At 36.1% G+C, this 16,122-nt stretch overlaps 2 protein-coding genes across 2 annotated transcripts in view; both read right to left on the reverse strand.

Annotated features, from left to right (window-relative positions):
• Positions 1 to 9,216, reverse strand: part of LOC149083614 (uncharacterized) — a 21,438-nt gene extending 12,222 nt beyond the window's left edge. The window contains exons 1-6 of the mRNA XM_089234107.1: positions 9,135 to 9,216; positions 4,423 to 4,474; positions 2,861 to 2,924; positions 2,520 to 2,681; positions 1,995 to 2,094; positions 728 to 848 (exon numbers count right to left, since the gene is read on the reverse strand). Of these exons, the coding sequence (XP_089090233.1) occupies positions 728 to 848; positions 1,995 to 2,094; positions 2,520 to 2,681; positions 2,861 to 2,924; positions 4,423 to 4,435 (460 nt within the window). The 5' untranslated portion in view covers positions 4,436 to 4,474; positions 9,135 to 9,216. The remainder of the gene's footprint in view (positions 1 to 727; positions 849 to 1,994; positions 2,095 to 2,519; positions 2,682 to 2,860; positions 2,925 to 4,422; positions 4,475 to 9,134) is intronic.
• Positions 9,189 to 15,789, reverse strand: LOC149083615 (meiosis regulator and mRNA stability factor 1-like). Its single transcript, XM_089234108.1, has 4 exons — positions 15,744 to 15,789; positions 12,318 to 12,511; positions 9,408 to 9,491; positions 9,189 to 9,289 (listed from the first exon to the last, which is right to left on the reverse strand). Exons 1-4 carry the CDS (start codon positions 15,772 to 15,774, stop codon positions 9,266 to 9,268), a joined length of 333 nt encoding a protein of 110 aa, XP_089090234.1. The 5' UTR covers positions 15,775 to 15,789; the 3' UTR covers positions 9,189 to 9,265.
• Positions 15,790 to 16,122: the final 333 nt, after the last annotated feature.

Consider the following 16,122-nt stretch of genomic DNA (forward strand, 5'->3'; position numbering starts at 1 on the left):
TTTAAAAAAATCACAAAAAATTACTTTTTTTAAAATAAATTTTTAAAAAAGTTCCATTCCCCCCCCCCCCCCCAAGGCAGGTTCTGCATTGCCCCAGAGTAGAATATAATTCCATGCAGAATAGAGATCACATCTACATACTGTTCATAAAACATAAGTGTTTCCTTTAATGGATGCTATCAGCAAGATTGATAATCTTGGGTATATGAACTCTTAAAAGCTTTATATAGCTTAAAGTCTTACATTTTCTTTCTGAAGACATTTAATCGAAGAAAACAATTTAAAAAACTGAAAAACCTTGTGTTTACCGCATGGCTGTTAATGGAATACAATAACGATTATACAGGAACAGGAATTTCTGCAACCGTGGTCATGTCCCTGATAAATGATTGCCGATAAACGCTACGTAAACAATGTCACATCTTTGCCAGTTGCTTAAATGAGGTCGCCAAGACATTTTTTATGGCTGCTCGATGGAAATGACCTCGGCTATCTTCTATGGATGCTTTTCCTAACGACGACGGCAGTCACTGACGTCACGACAACGTGAAAGCTCGCGTAAAATTTAATTTTCTGCCAAAATCCGGAGAGCATGAGGAAGGATGAAAAATTTGGAGTCTCCCGCCTAAATCCGAGAGTTGGCAGGTCCGTATGCATATGAAGAGATGTAGATGATTAAACTCATATAATTCAAATCAGTAAAATGCAGTCAATTTATATTACTCACAAATCATAACCACACGGTACAACTCATGTGGAAACGTATCAAAGTATAATTTGGGTGGTTCTTGCATATCCTCCATCTGGATTTCATTTCCACATTCAGCAATCTCACCATGAAATGATAACTGTAATTATTTAATTATTTAGCAAATCAAATGTAAATATTTCCATCATATGTTTGATAACTATTTAAACATTTACACTTGAAGCTATTGGCCTATCAAAGCATTAGAGATTTGTTTTGTCAATTATCATATTCAATGTTTTCAAACTACATCTTATTCTATATAAATAAAATTGATTTTCTGTCTGTGTGTATGTTCTCTATACAAATCTACAATTTTAATTCGATCGTCACAAAATTTTGCATATATACCAAATGGGGCCCGACTTGAACGATGGGCTACTTTAAAATTTCGTCAGAGCAGGGCAAATGCCCCAAATGGGTAAAAAACCGTAGGGCAACAATGGTTTTTGGGCCTCAACAATCACTTTCCGAACGTTTTCTGTCACATCAATAATTTTAAAAATTGTATAGAAGTCTTCATTTTTGAAATATTGAGTTCGCTTAGAGATATACGAAGCCCAGGAGATTAAATATGAAGTAATTAGCAGGACCTACTTTTGAGTTGGATATCCATGCAATAACATTGATTTCAACTTTTTATTTATATCCTCTCAAGCATGAAAATTAATGTCTCCGTATTGTCTTTTAATATTCAACTGCATAAATTGATATAGTTTATGTTGTTTTAAAATCAATTATGGGTCCGTAAAGCACATCGAAGAAATTCCACAGCTTTAGTTAAGCATTTTTGGAAGCAGAAACAGGCAGGAATAGATAACTTGAAGTTTGGGAGGGGGAATCGAAATACCTAGCGCCCCTTAAAAAAGGAAAAAAAAATATTTGTTTGCATGTTTTTTTAAATCTAGATTTGTTTATTTCATGAAGTCGCGCAGGAAGTCGTCATATTGGTTAACTTAGACACGGTTTGCGTGTCCCTCAAAGAAAGACTGAGGTATCACGTGATACAAACAGCCTCATTGAAGAAAACCCGGCCAGCGCCGGGTATTATAGCTAGTTTTAAATAAAAATATATGGAGAAATAAAACTGAAAATAATGTGGAACACATAATCTTATCAAGTTAAAAAAAAAAGATTCATCTCAACATTAATCTCAAATTAAATTATTAAAAAACTTTGTAACAGAGCCTGATATAGTTTAATGTTACATCAATGGAAAAATTAGAATAAGCAATGTGATATTTACTGCTAATGGTGCAACAGTTGCTTCACATTCTATATTCATCAACATTAACAGATCCTGAAGAACTTTATCCGATTCATCTATTGGTAATGTGTGTATAGTACTAAAAAACAACAGAAAACTCATATTCAGAATCCCATAAAAAAATTTTAAAAAGAATTTGAACCATGATTGAGATCGAAAATAATTTGAGCTTCAACTGTTATTTAAAAAGTTAGTGCATATACTACTAATGAGAAAATTAATCATTTCATATGCATACTGTATATAATGATATATGTCTCATGAAGTAAAATAAATAAGCTACTATTAATCATGAGTATTGTAATTCGCATTATCTATTGTCTCAAAACATACTTATTGATCAGCATGTAATTTAAATACTGATCAAAACTACACAAAAGAAGCTGATAGCCAATAACTGGAGAGACAGTAAAATGAAGAAACTCTTTTAGCCAACAGATATGTTATTAAGATTAAACATTCTAAAAAATTTTAGAATTTTCCATACTAGTTCAAAAGTCATACTTTTCTTCTTTTTCCAACACAAACGCTACACCAACAATGGGTAACAACGATGCACATACATTGAAGAGAATAGCAGGCATATTTTTTCCTTCTTGAGATACAACCACATCAGTTTGGTGTGTTAAAATGGGCATAACTTTGCATCGTTTCTCAGAGCAATCTCTGTTTTGAAATATATTAAAAATATTGTGAAAATTATTGGTTATTATTAAGATAATATTATTCAAAAGATGAATGATAACTATAGTTCAGAGACAAAACTGTCAAAATTTTCATTTTGAAGCAGCATAAAAAAAAATTTCTCATCTAACTAAATTCTAATTATCAATTTGGTTACTCACTCTTGGCTTTCTTCTCTTGGCCGTTTCGCTGAAGGCTGCATCTTTTCCATCAGCATAGGTGGTTCTGATACATTTGAAACAGAGTTTAAACATAAAAACTTAAAATTTAATATATCAACTTATCAAGGTTTTTTGGTTACATGAATAGATTTTAAAAAAAACGGTACTAATAACTCTAGCAAACAGGTTACTTTGTCCCAAACAAAAAGTGGGCCAATGTAGCAGAAAAAACTAAAAAGTCTGTTGTGGAAAATCAACTCCACCAAAAACTAGAAACCCAATCTAACACATTGCTGTTAGGTTACATACTTTTACGTTTTTTGCAATCTGTCACTTGCGCACAGGTCACATAAAAGTATGAATTTAGTAGACTTGCGGTGGAGAGATGTCGTCTAAATACGGGTCATTCTAAGTGTATATGTTGTTTGTATCGCTTAGATGCATTAGCATAGATAGTACTAAATAGATATAAACATTTCAGGAGCATTGCTATTTTCATTTTTTGTCACATAAAAATGTTTGTGAGTAAATAGTAAAATTAACAATTGTCTATTTTCCTTTGATTTTTCATTTTTATTTAACTATTTTATATTTACCCATTCAAAAATTTTTTTTAAATAATAATCATAGAGTATATGATTGGAAAAGAATAAAACTAAAAAAAGGGACTTGATGTGCATCATGGAGGTAACTTTATCAGTACCTGAAAGTGTCAGTTGCCGTCACATGGAGAGTGGCGATTGCCAGGACTGTGGAATTTTGCTGTTGAGGAGATCTGTTTTGTCATTGCTTTCTGAGACTGAAAATTTCATGAACAAAAAAAATTTCAAGGATCGCCCTGATCCTACCTTAACTCTTGTGTATATTCAAATGATAAGTCTACAAAATTTTCAAACGACCACCAGCAACAACTGGTCTCATCACGACTGGCATACACACATCAGTGCTGAACATTTCATGAACAACAACTCTTGAGGAAGGCAAAAAAAAGGACTCGCCCCCATTATGGTCATCTCCTTTGGTTGAAAGCACTTTTCATCCAATAATTTAATCTATTAATTTATTTTAACACAGAGCCATAAAACGATTTAATTACCCAAAAGCTTATTTTTAGTGAATTGAGTGTTATGTCTAAAATTATAATTTTACAAAAATAATATACACTTCTATGCCATAGAAGTGTATATGTCTAAAAGCCTTAGATATTTATTACTGTTACATTTACATTGTTCATCATAGCAATTTCATGTTGAAATAGTCTTCACTATCCTAGTTGCAACTTTTGTTGGTATTCAAGTCACCCCTTCGTGTATGTAATAAACATAATTTAAATCCTACTTTCTATATCAACTCGGCCCACTTAATTTGTGTTTTGTCTTTCACTCTCTCTTTTTCCTCCTCCCTTATTTCAGGCAAGATCAGATCACCCGGGCCATGCACCACCACCAAATAATCCTTTTACTTTTAGAACATGCTGGTAAACCTATTTCAGGTTCAGTCGATTCCACAGGGACTGTAAAATATAGAAATAAAGTTGAATATGAATATCATGGGCCTCTTACCATCCATTTCCATAGCATCTGAATCATATTAATCATACTCTTCATCAGTTATCTGTCAAATAAAAATGAAATCTTCATACAGTCGACGCTCGTTATAATAAACCAATGTTATAGCAATCATTCCAGTACAACGATTGATAGGATAAGTGTCAAATGGTTTGGCACAACAATTATATTAAATTTTTTTCTTTCAATGTAATGTCCATCCTTTTTTGATATAACATTTTCTATGGGGTTCTTTATAATGAGTGTCAACTGCAGCAAGAATTAATCTCAAATCATAGTAATTAAATGATGACCAGAACTTTGCCATATCTTGTTGCCAAGATCTCTTCCAGCCCAGCTTCATGGCAGAATCCAGATCACTTTTGCTCCGCTGTATCAAAGTAATCTCAATATTAAAGTACGATTTACGCCAGCCTTTAGTTTCCCAGCTTTATTTGATCATTTTATTTTTGTCCTTTTTAGCAGGCAGTTAAACAATAAGTTCACAGACTATGAGTAATATAATGTGTGACAAATGCAGAAAGTTTTTTTCGGGGAAAAGTGATGTCATGAAATGTATCAAATGCTGGAAATGCTTCCATCCTTCATGCGTAAATGTTCCACCTTTGATAACTGAAAGTGAAAAAGCATGATGGAAGTGTATTGCTTGTGTTGGGTCCGAGCTCGGAACGTGTGCTGAAAATATACCCTCATCGAAGACAGCTGATCGGTTTTCCGATGAAGCGGGCTATGTAACTAATGATGATGATGAGCCTCTTGTTCCAGTGTGCACGTCCTAGTTGAAGCGAAAGGATCGCTTGCCGGCCGATGAATCTATTATGCCATCTCGCAATATGAGACCACGTGTAAGAAAATTGATAGATCTCGAAAATCAACCGGATGGAGACTTTGATCTAAATGGGGGAGTAAAAATGCTGTTATCCTTGCATGTTGACCTCCATGAAAGCTTGGAATCAGTGTCCGGTAAGGTGGACAACTTACAGTGTGAGCTGGAAAGGTTTGAATTGTCCCTAGGAGTTTTGGAAAATCGTGTTTCTGAACTTGAGAAAAACCGCGTTGGTGAAATGATATCTCGTGAAGACATTGGAAATCTGTATCGTTTGAACAGGCTGATGGTGGACAAAATTGATGAACTGGAAAACAGACATAGAAGGGAAACCCTTGTCTTTGTTGGTGTCCCCGAGGGTCCAGACGAGACTGCTGAATCACTTGAAAAAGTAATTAAAAAACTGTGAACTGAAACTTTAGATGTGGATGGTGTTGAATTCTATAGAATTCACAGATTGGGTCGCAAGGTAGGTGTAAGGCCTCTTCTGGTGATCGGTAAACTCACTTATTATTGTCACAAGACGTCTGTGCTTGGGAATGCTAGCAAGCTGAAGGGTTCTAAGATATTCATCAATGAGGACTACAGTGCTCGCGCCAGGTATGCTAGAAAGAAGTTGCTGGATTTTGCGAAAGATCCCCAGAACCCAGCAGTTTTTCACTTAGGTACAACAGATTATTAATGAACGGAAAGATTTTCATGTTCGATCACGAAAAAGATTTGGTCTATGAAGACCAGCGTGCATGTGATCCTTCGTCTGCCAATCAGTTAAAAGCGAGTGTTTAACCAGAGTGATTTGATTATTGGTAATCATGCCCGAAATGATATTGGTGATTTCACAGCCAGAGGGGAAAGTTGTAACTGTTTTATGAGTCGAAGTGCTGTTTCGACCAGTGGGCAGATTGATCCTGATTATCATAGTGACTATCATAGTTTTATAAATAGCGATTCATACGTAGTTCCTGTATCTGTGAGTGATTTTTCAAATTGGGAAATAGTGTTAAATCATGTTTCACCAACTGACCACATATTTCCAAATTGTGCCAATTCGAGTCCGGTCACAGTTTCAGCAAACAAAAAATATATAATTTTCTATAGTTTTTATCATATAATATATCTGGCTTTAATAACAAATCATGTTTCCCGGATCTTTTAAAATTTGTACTAAGTTTTGATTTTTTTTTTTTTTTGGCAGAAACATGGCTAACTAGTGAATTTAAAATGATTCCAGGATTTTCAAATTATACTATTATACAAGAAGCTGCAGTTAGGGAAAGTAAGTAATATGGGCCGACCTAGTGACAGTATGCTATTAGGTTTAAAACAAGATGTAATAAAAAATTTCAAGCTCCTATTTAGATCCAGATTCTCTTTAATAATTCAGTTAAACCTCGGCGCAATTAACTATCTACTTGCCATAAATTACTTTCCCCCTTCAAACAACCATGACGGTGATTTTGTAAATTTTCTAAATATATTTCCTCAATTTTGCAAAAATGTTGAATACGTGATATTAATGGGCGATTTTAATGCTCGTGTGGGAACTAAACTCCAATTCCCAATGTTGCAACTAGATGAGATAATAGATCGCCGTTCTTTAGACAGGAGAACTGATAGATGTGGTGAAATTTTGTATGATTTTGCAATAACAAACAATTTAAATTCTCCTAAACGGTTGCTTACCCTCTGATCATAAGGGCGAATTCACATACCTGGGGCACAACGGTGCGAGCGTAATTGATTTGATGTTTGTTTCTGAAATTCTCTATACCCAATCGGTGATTGATTTTGAGGTGGGTGATGATCCTGCTTCTGATCACATGGCTAAACAAAATGGCTACAGACAAACAAGCTCGTTCAGGAAGAGCAAGCTGGTTTTAGAAAAAATTACAGCTCTGTCGATCAGATCTTTGTACTCAACTGTATAATACAAGAGAAGCTCTCTAGACCTCGCGGAAGATTTTATGTCTTGTACATTGACTTCAAGAATGCATTTGACAGCATAGACCATGGGATCCTTTTTTATGTCTTAAGTAGATTTGGTTTGAGTTCTCGCTTCGTAAATTTGATCAAAGATATTTATCGCAAAGCTTCACTAACAATAAGAACTGACCTTGGTTCTACTGATAAAATTTATATTCAAAAAGGACTTCTGCAGGGAGAAATTTTAAGCCCGACCTTATTTTCTTCATACATTGTTGAACTTATAAACCATTTCAATAACTCTGACATTTCTCCTATTCAACTTAGTTCAACAACCTCAATTCATTCTCTATTTTTTGCTGATGATTTAGTAATTTTGGAGGACTCGCCAATAAATTTACAAAGAAAAATAAATATACTTGGTAGGTTTTGTGAGGAATTTCGGTTAAAAATAAATGTTGATAAAACCAAGGTCATGGTATTCAGACGAGCTGGTAAATTGAAAAATGCGGAGAAGTGGAGATTACGGAATACTCCACTTGAAACAGTAAATAATTATACATATTTGTGTGTCCCGTTTTCGTCAACCGTTCGTTCACCTTTGAAAAAACTAGATTTGTGGCAAAGACAAAACTGGCTATCCAAAACGCTTGGCCAAATTTTATAAAGGCAAAAATTTCATCCATAAATGCAGCTACAAAACTCTTCCATTCAATAATATTGTCCGTGCTGTCATACGCAGCACCAGTCTGGTCAGCAGGTTATATTAATGAACTGGAACATATATATTTTTTCTTTTTTCATAAAAAAATTATTACAAATACACCCGGATACATGATTCGCGTTGAATTGGGTCAACCTCGAGTGGCAATTGCACTGAAAAAAATTCTTATTAAATTTTATGGACGAATCATATCTATGAATAGCTCAAGATTTCCTAGGTTATGTTTCTCTAAACTTTTAAACAACTTGTTGGGCTCACACAGAAACTCCAAAATTAACTGGTTAAATTCCATTTTTGAAAATACTGGCTTCAGCTACCTCAAAATGGTCGAAGAACCCACTGTTCTCAAACACCTCCCCCCATTTATTTTGCTTCTTGCGACAGAGCCTGGGTGTCTCGCGGTTTCTCCAGTTCTCCCATTTATAATTCACACGCTGATATCACAGAGTATTCAATTAGACATGAGATTCCTGCAAACATGCTATGGTTCTGTTTTTTACCGCACTATTAAAAATGTTTTTGAAGCGGAGGATTACCTTTTGAGCACATCTGGGATTTTGTTCAAAAGAATATTAATTCAATTGCGTTTTGGTAGCAATTCTATTAGGATAAACGATAATTTTTTAATTATAAATTCCAATAGTAACTGTACATACTGCAATTTAAATCAGCTGGAAACGTGGAATCATGCGTTTCTTTACTGCCCTACTTTTGAGAACTACAGAAGAAAATATTTTGGACATATATTACGCCCTTCCCTCGAACAAATACTAACATTGAGAAATATTGACATACGTGATGTATATAATTTCCTTATTAATGTAGCCAGACATCGATCACTGTACAGTGAATAAGCCTTTTTCCAGTTAAAATTACAAGTCTAGTACTTGGATATAGACTTTGTATGTGTTTCTTGTATAACTAATTATTTTATTTACTTTTTTTCACCTTTTTTTTGTTAAACGATACTAGTTGTTTCATGTTGAGATACTTGGTGATTGTTTCAGTTTTGCTTATGTTAATGTTGTTATTGTAATGTAAATTGTGCATGTAAATTTTGTGTTGCTACCCACTTTGAAATTGGCTTATAGCCAAATCAATAAAGTAAGCCTAAGTCTATAATGGTAACAGGCGCAATCAGGTTGAGAGTTTTTTGAGAAAAGTTCTGAAATTAATGTTAATGAATGAATGTTATAAAAATTAGAGAAGACCAGATAAAAATTTATATCTTACAGATATTTCTTCCAAATTAGCCATGATGGAATCCAGCTGAATAGTTTTACTGGCAGCTTTCTTTAATGACTCCGAACATTTTTTTCTATGAACAACTATGACTTCAGAACCTGTTGCTTTCAAATCTTTAACTACTTTTGAGAATCCCCCATCGCCTGCACACAAATTGAGAGAGAAAATAAATGTACTACCATACAATCTATATAAAAAGGTACCCCACACCTTTATTTACAGAATGCAAAATATTCTACCAGATAGACAGGAGGGGCCTACATTCTTGTGAAATCTTCTCATGAGTTGAACAATTTTTCTATCCTCTGCATTTTTTGCCTTGCCATTTACATGAGCGATGGTGATCTAAAATGTTGGAAACAACTTGACATAAATTAATGAACAACACAATCTTTCAAATAAAATCATGTTCATTAAAGTTAGTTAACATACATACTAAATTTTGACAACAAAGTAGACTCTTGCTAATCCGGCACTTATCAGACGAGAATGTGCCAAATTACCTAAATCGCCAAATTACTGAAAGTTAATTGAAAATACCTATTCAAATTATGTAAACTTCTGTGCATGATTGATAATGGTCACATCACTTCCCGTATCAAGTAATGCATCTACTTCTTTGTGCATGATCTTCACGACTTTGACATTTCTTTTACGCTTATCAGGGACTCTCACTGTTTTATTCACATCTTTCTGTGTGCAATCAATAGATTTTGTGGCCAAACTTATTACACCGAACGCATTTAGTGCCACGTGACTTATTTTTACAGTCTTTTGAGAGATTTCTTTCTCTACAGTTGTAACATCTAATGCTAGCTTTTTGAACCACCTGCGGTCTTGGCATTGGGTTGTACGAAGGTTTTGGCTCGTTTCCGTCCTCACATTGACACTCGCTCTAAGGTATTGTGGTAGATAGCTGTGCCTTCGCTATTGTTAGTTTTCATGTCATCATACAGAGGGTCAGTCCTAGAAATTCTGCTGCCTGAGACATAATATTTTGCCGTCCTTAAGATACTACTGTCTGAAAAGAGTTTCCTTTCTTCACAGGGGGCGGGGGCGGCATGCCTTTGCCAGGACGATCAAAAACTTAAAATATTTTCTGATATTTTTGTAAAAAATTAAAGTATCAGAAGAAAATACCTTTATACTGTATGTTATCTTTATTCATTTCTGTTAATTTAAAATGCGTCTTGAAAGTTAGTAGCTCAAAATTTCTCTGACAGATTCCATGTGCTCTCCAAACACAATGTGCCCCTCTAAAGGTCGATCTTGCATGTGGAAATGCTCGTAACCAGGGTTCAGTGTAATGTAATGTGGTAGGTCTCTTCTCATGGTGCAACTTGGGTAATGCAAATTCTACCACATGTCACTGCACCACTTGAACATTGTTTGGCACAGCATAACCTTGATGGCCATGCACCAATTAAAACAAACTCCAATCCCAAAAGAAGGTGCACATGTACCTTTTAATTAATGATAGCACATATCGAAGAGCATCCGTCTGAAAATATGTTTTTGGTGAGGTACTATTGCGCACTCTCCAAAAACTCTACTGCCTTTACTATTGAGATTCTGCCATACATTCTGCGACCAAAATTTCTTGTTTAGAAAGGCACATTTCATGTAAGAATAACATTTTTTCTTTTTATTGCAAGCATCTCAGTGATTATCATTTCCCTCCCCCTCTGGGGCCTTCTCTATACTGAATTTATAGTGTAACAAAAACAATGAAGTTTGCCCCAGGCCCGTACTAAAACCCTGCCAGCCCTATGCTTGTAGGGGTTATAGTATGCTCACTTAAACAATTGAGGATGGATGCTTGATTTCATACTCAGGTGATATTCATCAACATCTCAGATGAACACTAGGATTAAACGATTACCATCATGATTATTTCAGTTGAAGCTATGGGTCACGGTTCTTGTGTACGGGAGCTCTTATTCTGGTAATGATCACAATCAAAGCTCTTGATCCGTGAATATGCCTCCCAATATGCTTAAAAGGCTCCAATTTCATGAGTCTCAACCATGAGTTCAACCGGGCATGGCATAGAGACCCATGGCCCCATATTTCGCAGTAAGGCCCCTAGGCTACTACTAAACCAGACATGCACCTCGTCCATATTCCTCTGCAGAACTTCTAACGAATTGGTATACATTAGAATGTGTGTGTATGTATAGTGAACCTTCTGCAAAGTTTGTTTCTGTGTAATGCTGCCATAAAATTTTTAAACTGAGTATTTTCTCAACTCATAGTGAGTGAAGTGTAATGAATGAATAATTGTAATGTTGTAAGCCTGTTGCTCTCTGCAGTGAGACTTTTTAATGGGGAGATTGGCTTGCATTCGTGCCTTGCAGTTGGGAACCGCAGAAAACCGACTTCAGCCAACCATCACTGCGGCAAGATTGTGGGGTTTGAACCGTCACTATGACCACTCAACCACCACAGTGGCATTAGGCCGAGATATCTTTGGTGGGCCCCCTCTAATATGAATTTGTAGTGTGAAAAACAAAAATAGAATCACATCTGATGAGTATTATCTTGGGCCATGCTAGACCCACTCCTTTTGGGGGCCATGCAGGGACCTCAGTTTAATAAGAGCTTCCACGATAAGATCTGGCACAAGGGTTTATAACAATAAATACGTAAATTAAGAGGTGCTGCTCAGGCCCTCTTTCATTTTGCCCTGGAGATATAGTATTCTTGGGACAGCAGTAGCGAGGGACACTTTTTTTGATTAAATATACAAAAATTTGATTTCAGTAGAACAGCTTCATTATCAGGATTCCTCAGACTAGCCTTTTAACTATCAAGGATTCTGCGGGAAAATTTACTCTGATATATAGAGAAGATGTAGATATACAGAAATCGGCAATCAGAACATTTCAGAGCTAAGCAGCACCACACTAGAGATTCTTCTATTATGGTGTCGGCTGAAAGAGGTATTTGTCAGGAGGAACATTGTTAAGGGTTGGGGCTCATATTTAGCTGGCCCTCTGTCTATCATTTTTAATATCTCTATTAGTTCTGGTGTCTTTCCTACAATTTGGAAGATTTGCTCAGTGTTGCCTGTCTTTAAAATTGTTATCTTTGTCTTGTATTCATCATGCAAACTGTAACTAGGCTTTTGCCTGTAGTTTGTATTTTAAATATATAAAAAAAAAAACCCACAACTTTAGACAACAGGTTTTCGAGTTTTGGTGGCTCCTTATCGAAATCCATCACACCAACATACTGCGTCAACTCGTAACCTGGATCTTCAAAATAAACTCTCAAGAAGTTCAGCAGGCGGCTGGGAGTCTTCATAAACCATTTTGGAATGCAGATGTTTTGAACATCCCAAAAAATTCCAACTTTCCGAGGACCTAAAAATAATTTGAGTTAAATTTAAATCATTCACATAAAAATATAGCAACTTCAAAACAGAATACAGTGATACATTCAAAGCTGAAATTGGAGAAAATCTCGTCTCTCAAGATGCAAATGCATATAACATTTAAACTGGAGTGCAATTTTATTGGTATATGTAGATGATCTTGCGATTTTTGCACTTGATCATGATTTAATAAATTCATCGCCAACCAGTAGGTTAAATTACCGATAATAATACTTAACAATCAAATCATGAAAACAAAAAAAATATCAGTTCGCTCCAAACGGGACATAGGGTCAAACAAATACAAGTCATCTCATGAATTTTGTCTTCCCCCCCCCCCCCAAAAAAATTAAATATTGTAGTAATGAATTGTAATGAAATACCATTGCAGGGTTTGCACTGCTGATCGCCATTGCGCCAAATCGCAACAAAATATTTCATTTGGCGAATAAATAAAAGATCGAATTCGCTAAATCGTGAATGTCCATTTGGCCTCTTAATGCTCAAATCGGCCATTTGACGCAGTTGTTTTGGAATTCACATTTTATGACGCATCAATTTGGCTTAAGTTCCCTCTCATTTGGCTACAACTTTTTCCATGTGATTAGCCAAATCGTTACAATTGATATAAGTCAGGGAGAAACCTGCACCATTGTCACATCATTTCGGGAGATCAAAACTGAAAGCATGTCTTTCTTCCAAGTAAATTCTTTGGGAATAATTTTTCCTTAAAAATAGGAATTTTTTTACAATCATGATCGAAATTCAGGAGATAAAAGGATTTTTGCAGGAGTCTGGGAGAAGGAGTAGAAATTCTGGAGACTCCCGGATTTCCTGGGAGCTATGCTATTGTTGTTAGTGAGGCTATAAATGAAGTTTTACAGTGTCTTCAAGTGAAAGCCACGTAGAACTTCAAAATAATGCAATAAACATCACCACAACTGAGTATAGAGCAAATGTTTCAAATTTTTTCACAAGTTCTAACCCAATAAATATATCCACTGTCAATACTCTTGAAATTAGCAAGCTTAATGGAACTTTTTACAATGCTTTGGGCTCTTAATTTTAAAATTGAACTTATTTATAAAGCTTTGATTTCAACACTCTCACTGCCTAACAGTACAACTACCAATACATCACAGACCATTGTACATTATAGCCTGGAATGCAAATGCTCTAAAAAATAACATACGTGGACTAAAAATAACAACTATATATTATTATACAAGGATGACGTCACTCTCTGCTATCATACGAAGGTTTTAACAACTGGATGTTGCAAAGATATATTTTGGAAAGAGAAAATTCAACTGCCCCTGCGGGGAATCAAACCCACGTCCTTTCACTTTCCGGGTGAACGCCCCAGATCACTAGACTACAGAGGCACAGAATCTCTCAATCTTTCCTTGCAGCTCGTGTACACTGAAAGGGACCGTACATGGACGGCCGGACCAGACTCAGGCCAAGCTCACAACTGCTGACGCTGCCACCAGATGGCAACTTATACAAGGATGACGTCACTCTCCGCTATCATACGGAGAGTGACGCCTGAGTCTGGTCCGGCCGTCCATGTACGGTCCCTTTCAATGTACACGAGCTGCAAGGAAAGATTGAGAGATTCGGTGCCTCTGTAGTCTAGTGATCTGGGGCGTTCACCCGGAAAGTGAAAGGACGTGGGTTCGATTCCCCGCAGGGACAGTTGAATTTTCTCTTTCCAAAATATATCTTCGCAACATCCAGTTGTTAAAACCTTCGTATATATTATTATCACAAAAATTAGAAACTTTGCCTGGTTTTAATTCATACAAAAATTTACACATTTTCAAGACAAATAAATTCAATTGGTCGAATTACACCAATTGAATTTGTCTTGAAAACGTGTCAATTTTTGTATAAACTATATATTAACCAGGTCAATTTACTTTTGGTCAATGAACTTGGCTTTTACCTAGCCAGAAAGATAAATTAAATGGTTACTCTAAAATAAGAAAAGGTTGGCTTCACTATACAGGAGGAATATGGGTCATTCCCAAAAAAAAAAAATGCACAAACTGTTTCCAAGACTTTGAAATTTTTTTAAAATTTCAGAGCCCTCTGGTGGTAATTAAATTTTTTTTCCAGTTCTTCATTTAATTCTGTCATGCAGTGTTTTTTCATTTGTTTCAGATGGAATCTAATCTTTTAAAAAAATCATTGTTTGTAGCAAAACGTCAAAATCTGGCTGTCCAGCTTCAAAAAATTTTCCTCGAAAGTTGTCCTATTTTATCCCAATTCTCTCCTACTATTCCTATTTTATCCCTCCCTCCTTTTTGTTTACAGCCAATATCTCGCTACGAAAATTACGAGAAACAACAAAATGTCACTGCTTTCCATCCCTTTTTGACGTGTTTTATTCACTTCACAACTCGCTACTGAAAAAGAAGAAAAAAAAAAAAAAATTTCAGTTCCACTGGAGCAGTGGACGACGACAAGCGTATGTTTCGCCCCCGCGACGTATAGTCAAAGTGCTAAAAACTGAAGTCCAGTGAAGAAAGCGAATCTGTTTGGGAGATCGGTTGCTGTAAATAAGAAGGCAAAAAAAAAGAGGAGGGGGTAGGAATAGGCTCTGTCCAAATACGAGAGATTACAAGAGAGACTATAGGTTTCTCTCCCGGTATCTCGTAATGCCGGGTTTTCCTAGTAGGCGTTTTGTGCCACGTGAACCGAACTGGAAATCTGGATCATTTCGCTTCAGCTGAAATGTGTTACATAATCACACTATGCATTTGTGTTTTCCAAGCGTGGCGCATAAGATCAGGGCAGCTACTCTATCGGCCGAATGCTCCGGTTTGAAGGGAAGGAAAAGAGAACACAGCGAAAAAAAAAATGGAGAAAAGATTGGTAAAACACACGTGCGGCACACGACGCATTCAACTCCCCCAGAAGCAGTCCGCCAATCACGCCCCACGTAAACCACTGTCATGAGCCGTATTACACTCTGTAGGACTGCTTTTCATATTGGTGAGAGGACGGCGTGTTGCACTAGGTGATTCACGCTGCTCACAGCATAGGAAACCTGCTCCTAAGAAAACTCGACTTTACGGGACAGATCCCGAGCCACGTCTGCTTTTATGGTGGGGGGGGGGGCGGGGGGGGGGGGGGAGCCACCACACCATAAATGTACAACACCAGCTTCAAATTCATAAGTGCCAACTTAAATACAGCTGTGACTTCTTCTCTACCCGTGTTTAGTTCTTCAGTCATATATTTCATCCAGTTCAACCTATAGTTTTTGCTAATCCACCCTAACATATATACAACTGATGAACTGCTATTCCAGGTTACACTCTTACCATTGCCAGATGCAGGGCGAAAAATACAAAATCTTATACAAATATAGTCAATGCTCTAATGCGGTGGTTCTCAACCTTTTTTGACTCGCGGAGCCCTTTTTAATAAAAAAAATTTCTACGGCGGAGCCCCGTAAGCCCATTTTTTAATTATTCATCAAAATTACTGATTTATTTTTACTATTTAAAAATATTTATAATTATTATCTTTTTAATTTTACTGCACTGAGCAAGAGTAACTGGCCAGTTTTTTGTTATCGTTGGACTTATC

This window comes from Pholcus phalangioides, unplaced genomic scaffold, assembly GCF_987345545.1.
Source record: "Pholcus phalangioides strain wild (caught in Gottingen) unplaced genomic scaffold, Ppha-v1.0 ptg000008l_1, whole genome shotgun sequence".
Classification (NCBI taxonomy): Eukaryota; Metazoa; Arthropoda; class Arachnida; order Araneae; family Pholcidae; genus Pholcus; species Pholcus phalangioides.

What these genes read in the sequence shown, in the direction of transcription:
- LOC149083615 (XM_089234108.1), bottom strand. Translation starts at nt 15,774, where the DNA reads ATGAAATATATGACTGAAGAACTAAACACGG. An exon ending in GACTGAAGAACTAAACACGG is followed by an intron (nt 12,512 to 15,743) that starts GTAGAGAAGAAG and finishes AATTATTTTTAG; the next exon opens with GTCCTCGGAAAGTTGGAATT. An exon ending in TGAGAAGATTTCACAAGAAT is followed by an intron (nt 9,290 to 9,407) that starts GTAGGCCCCTCC and finishes ATTTGTGTGCAG; the next exon opens with GCGATGGGGGATTCTCAAAA.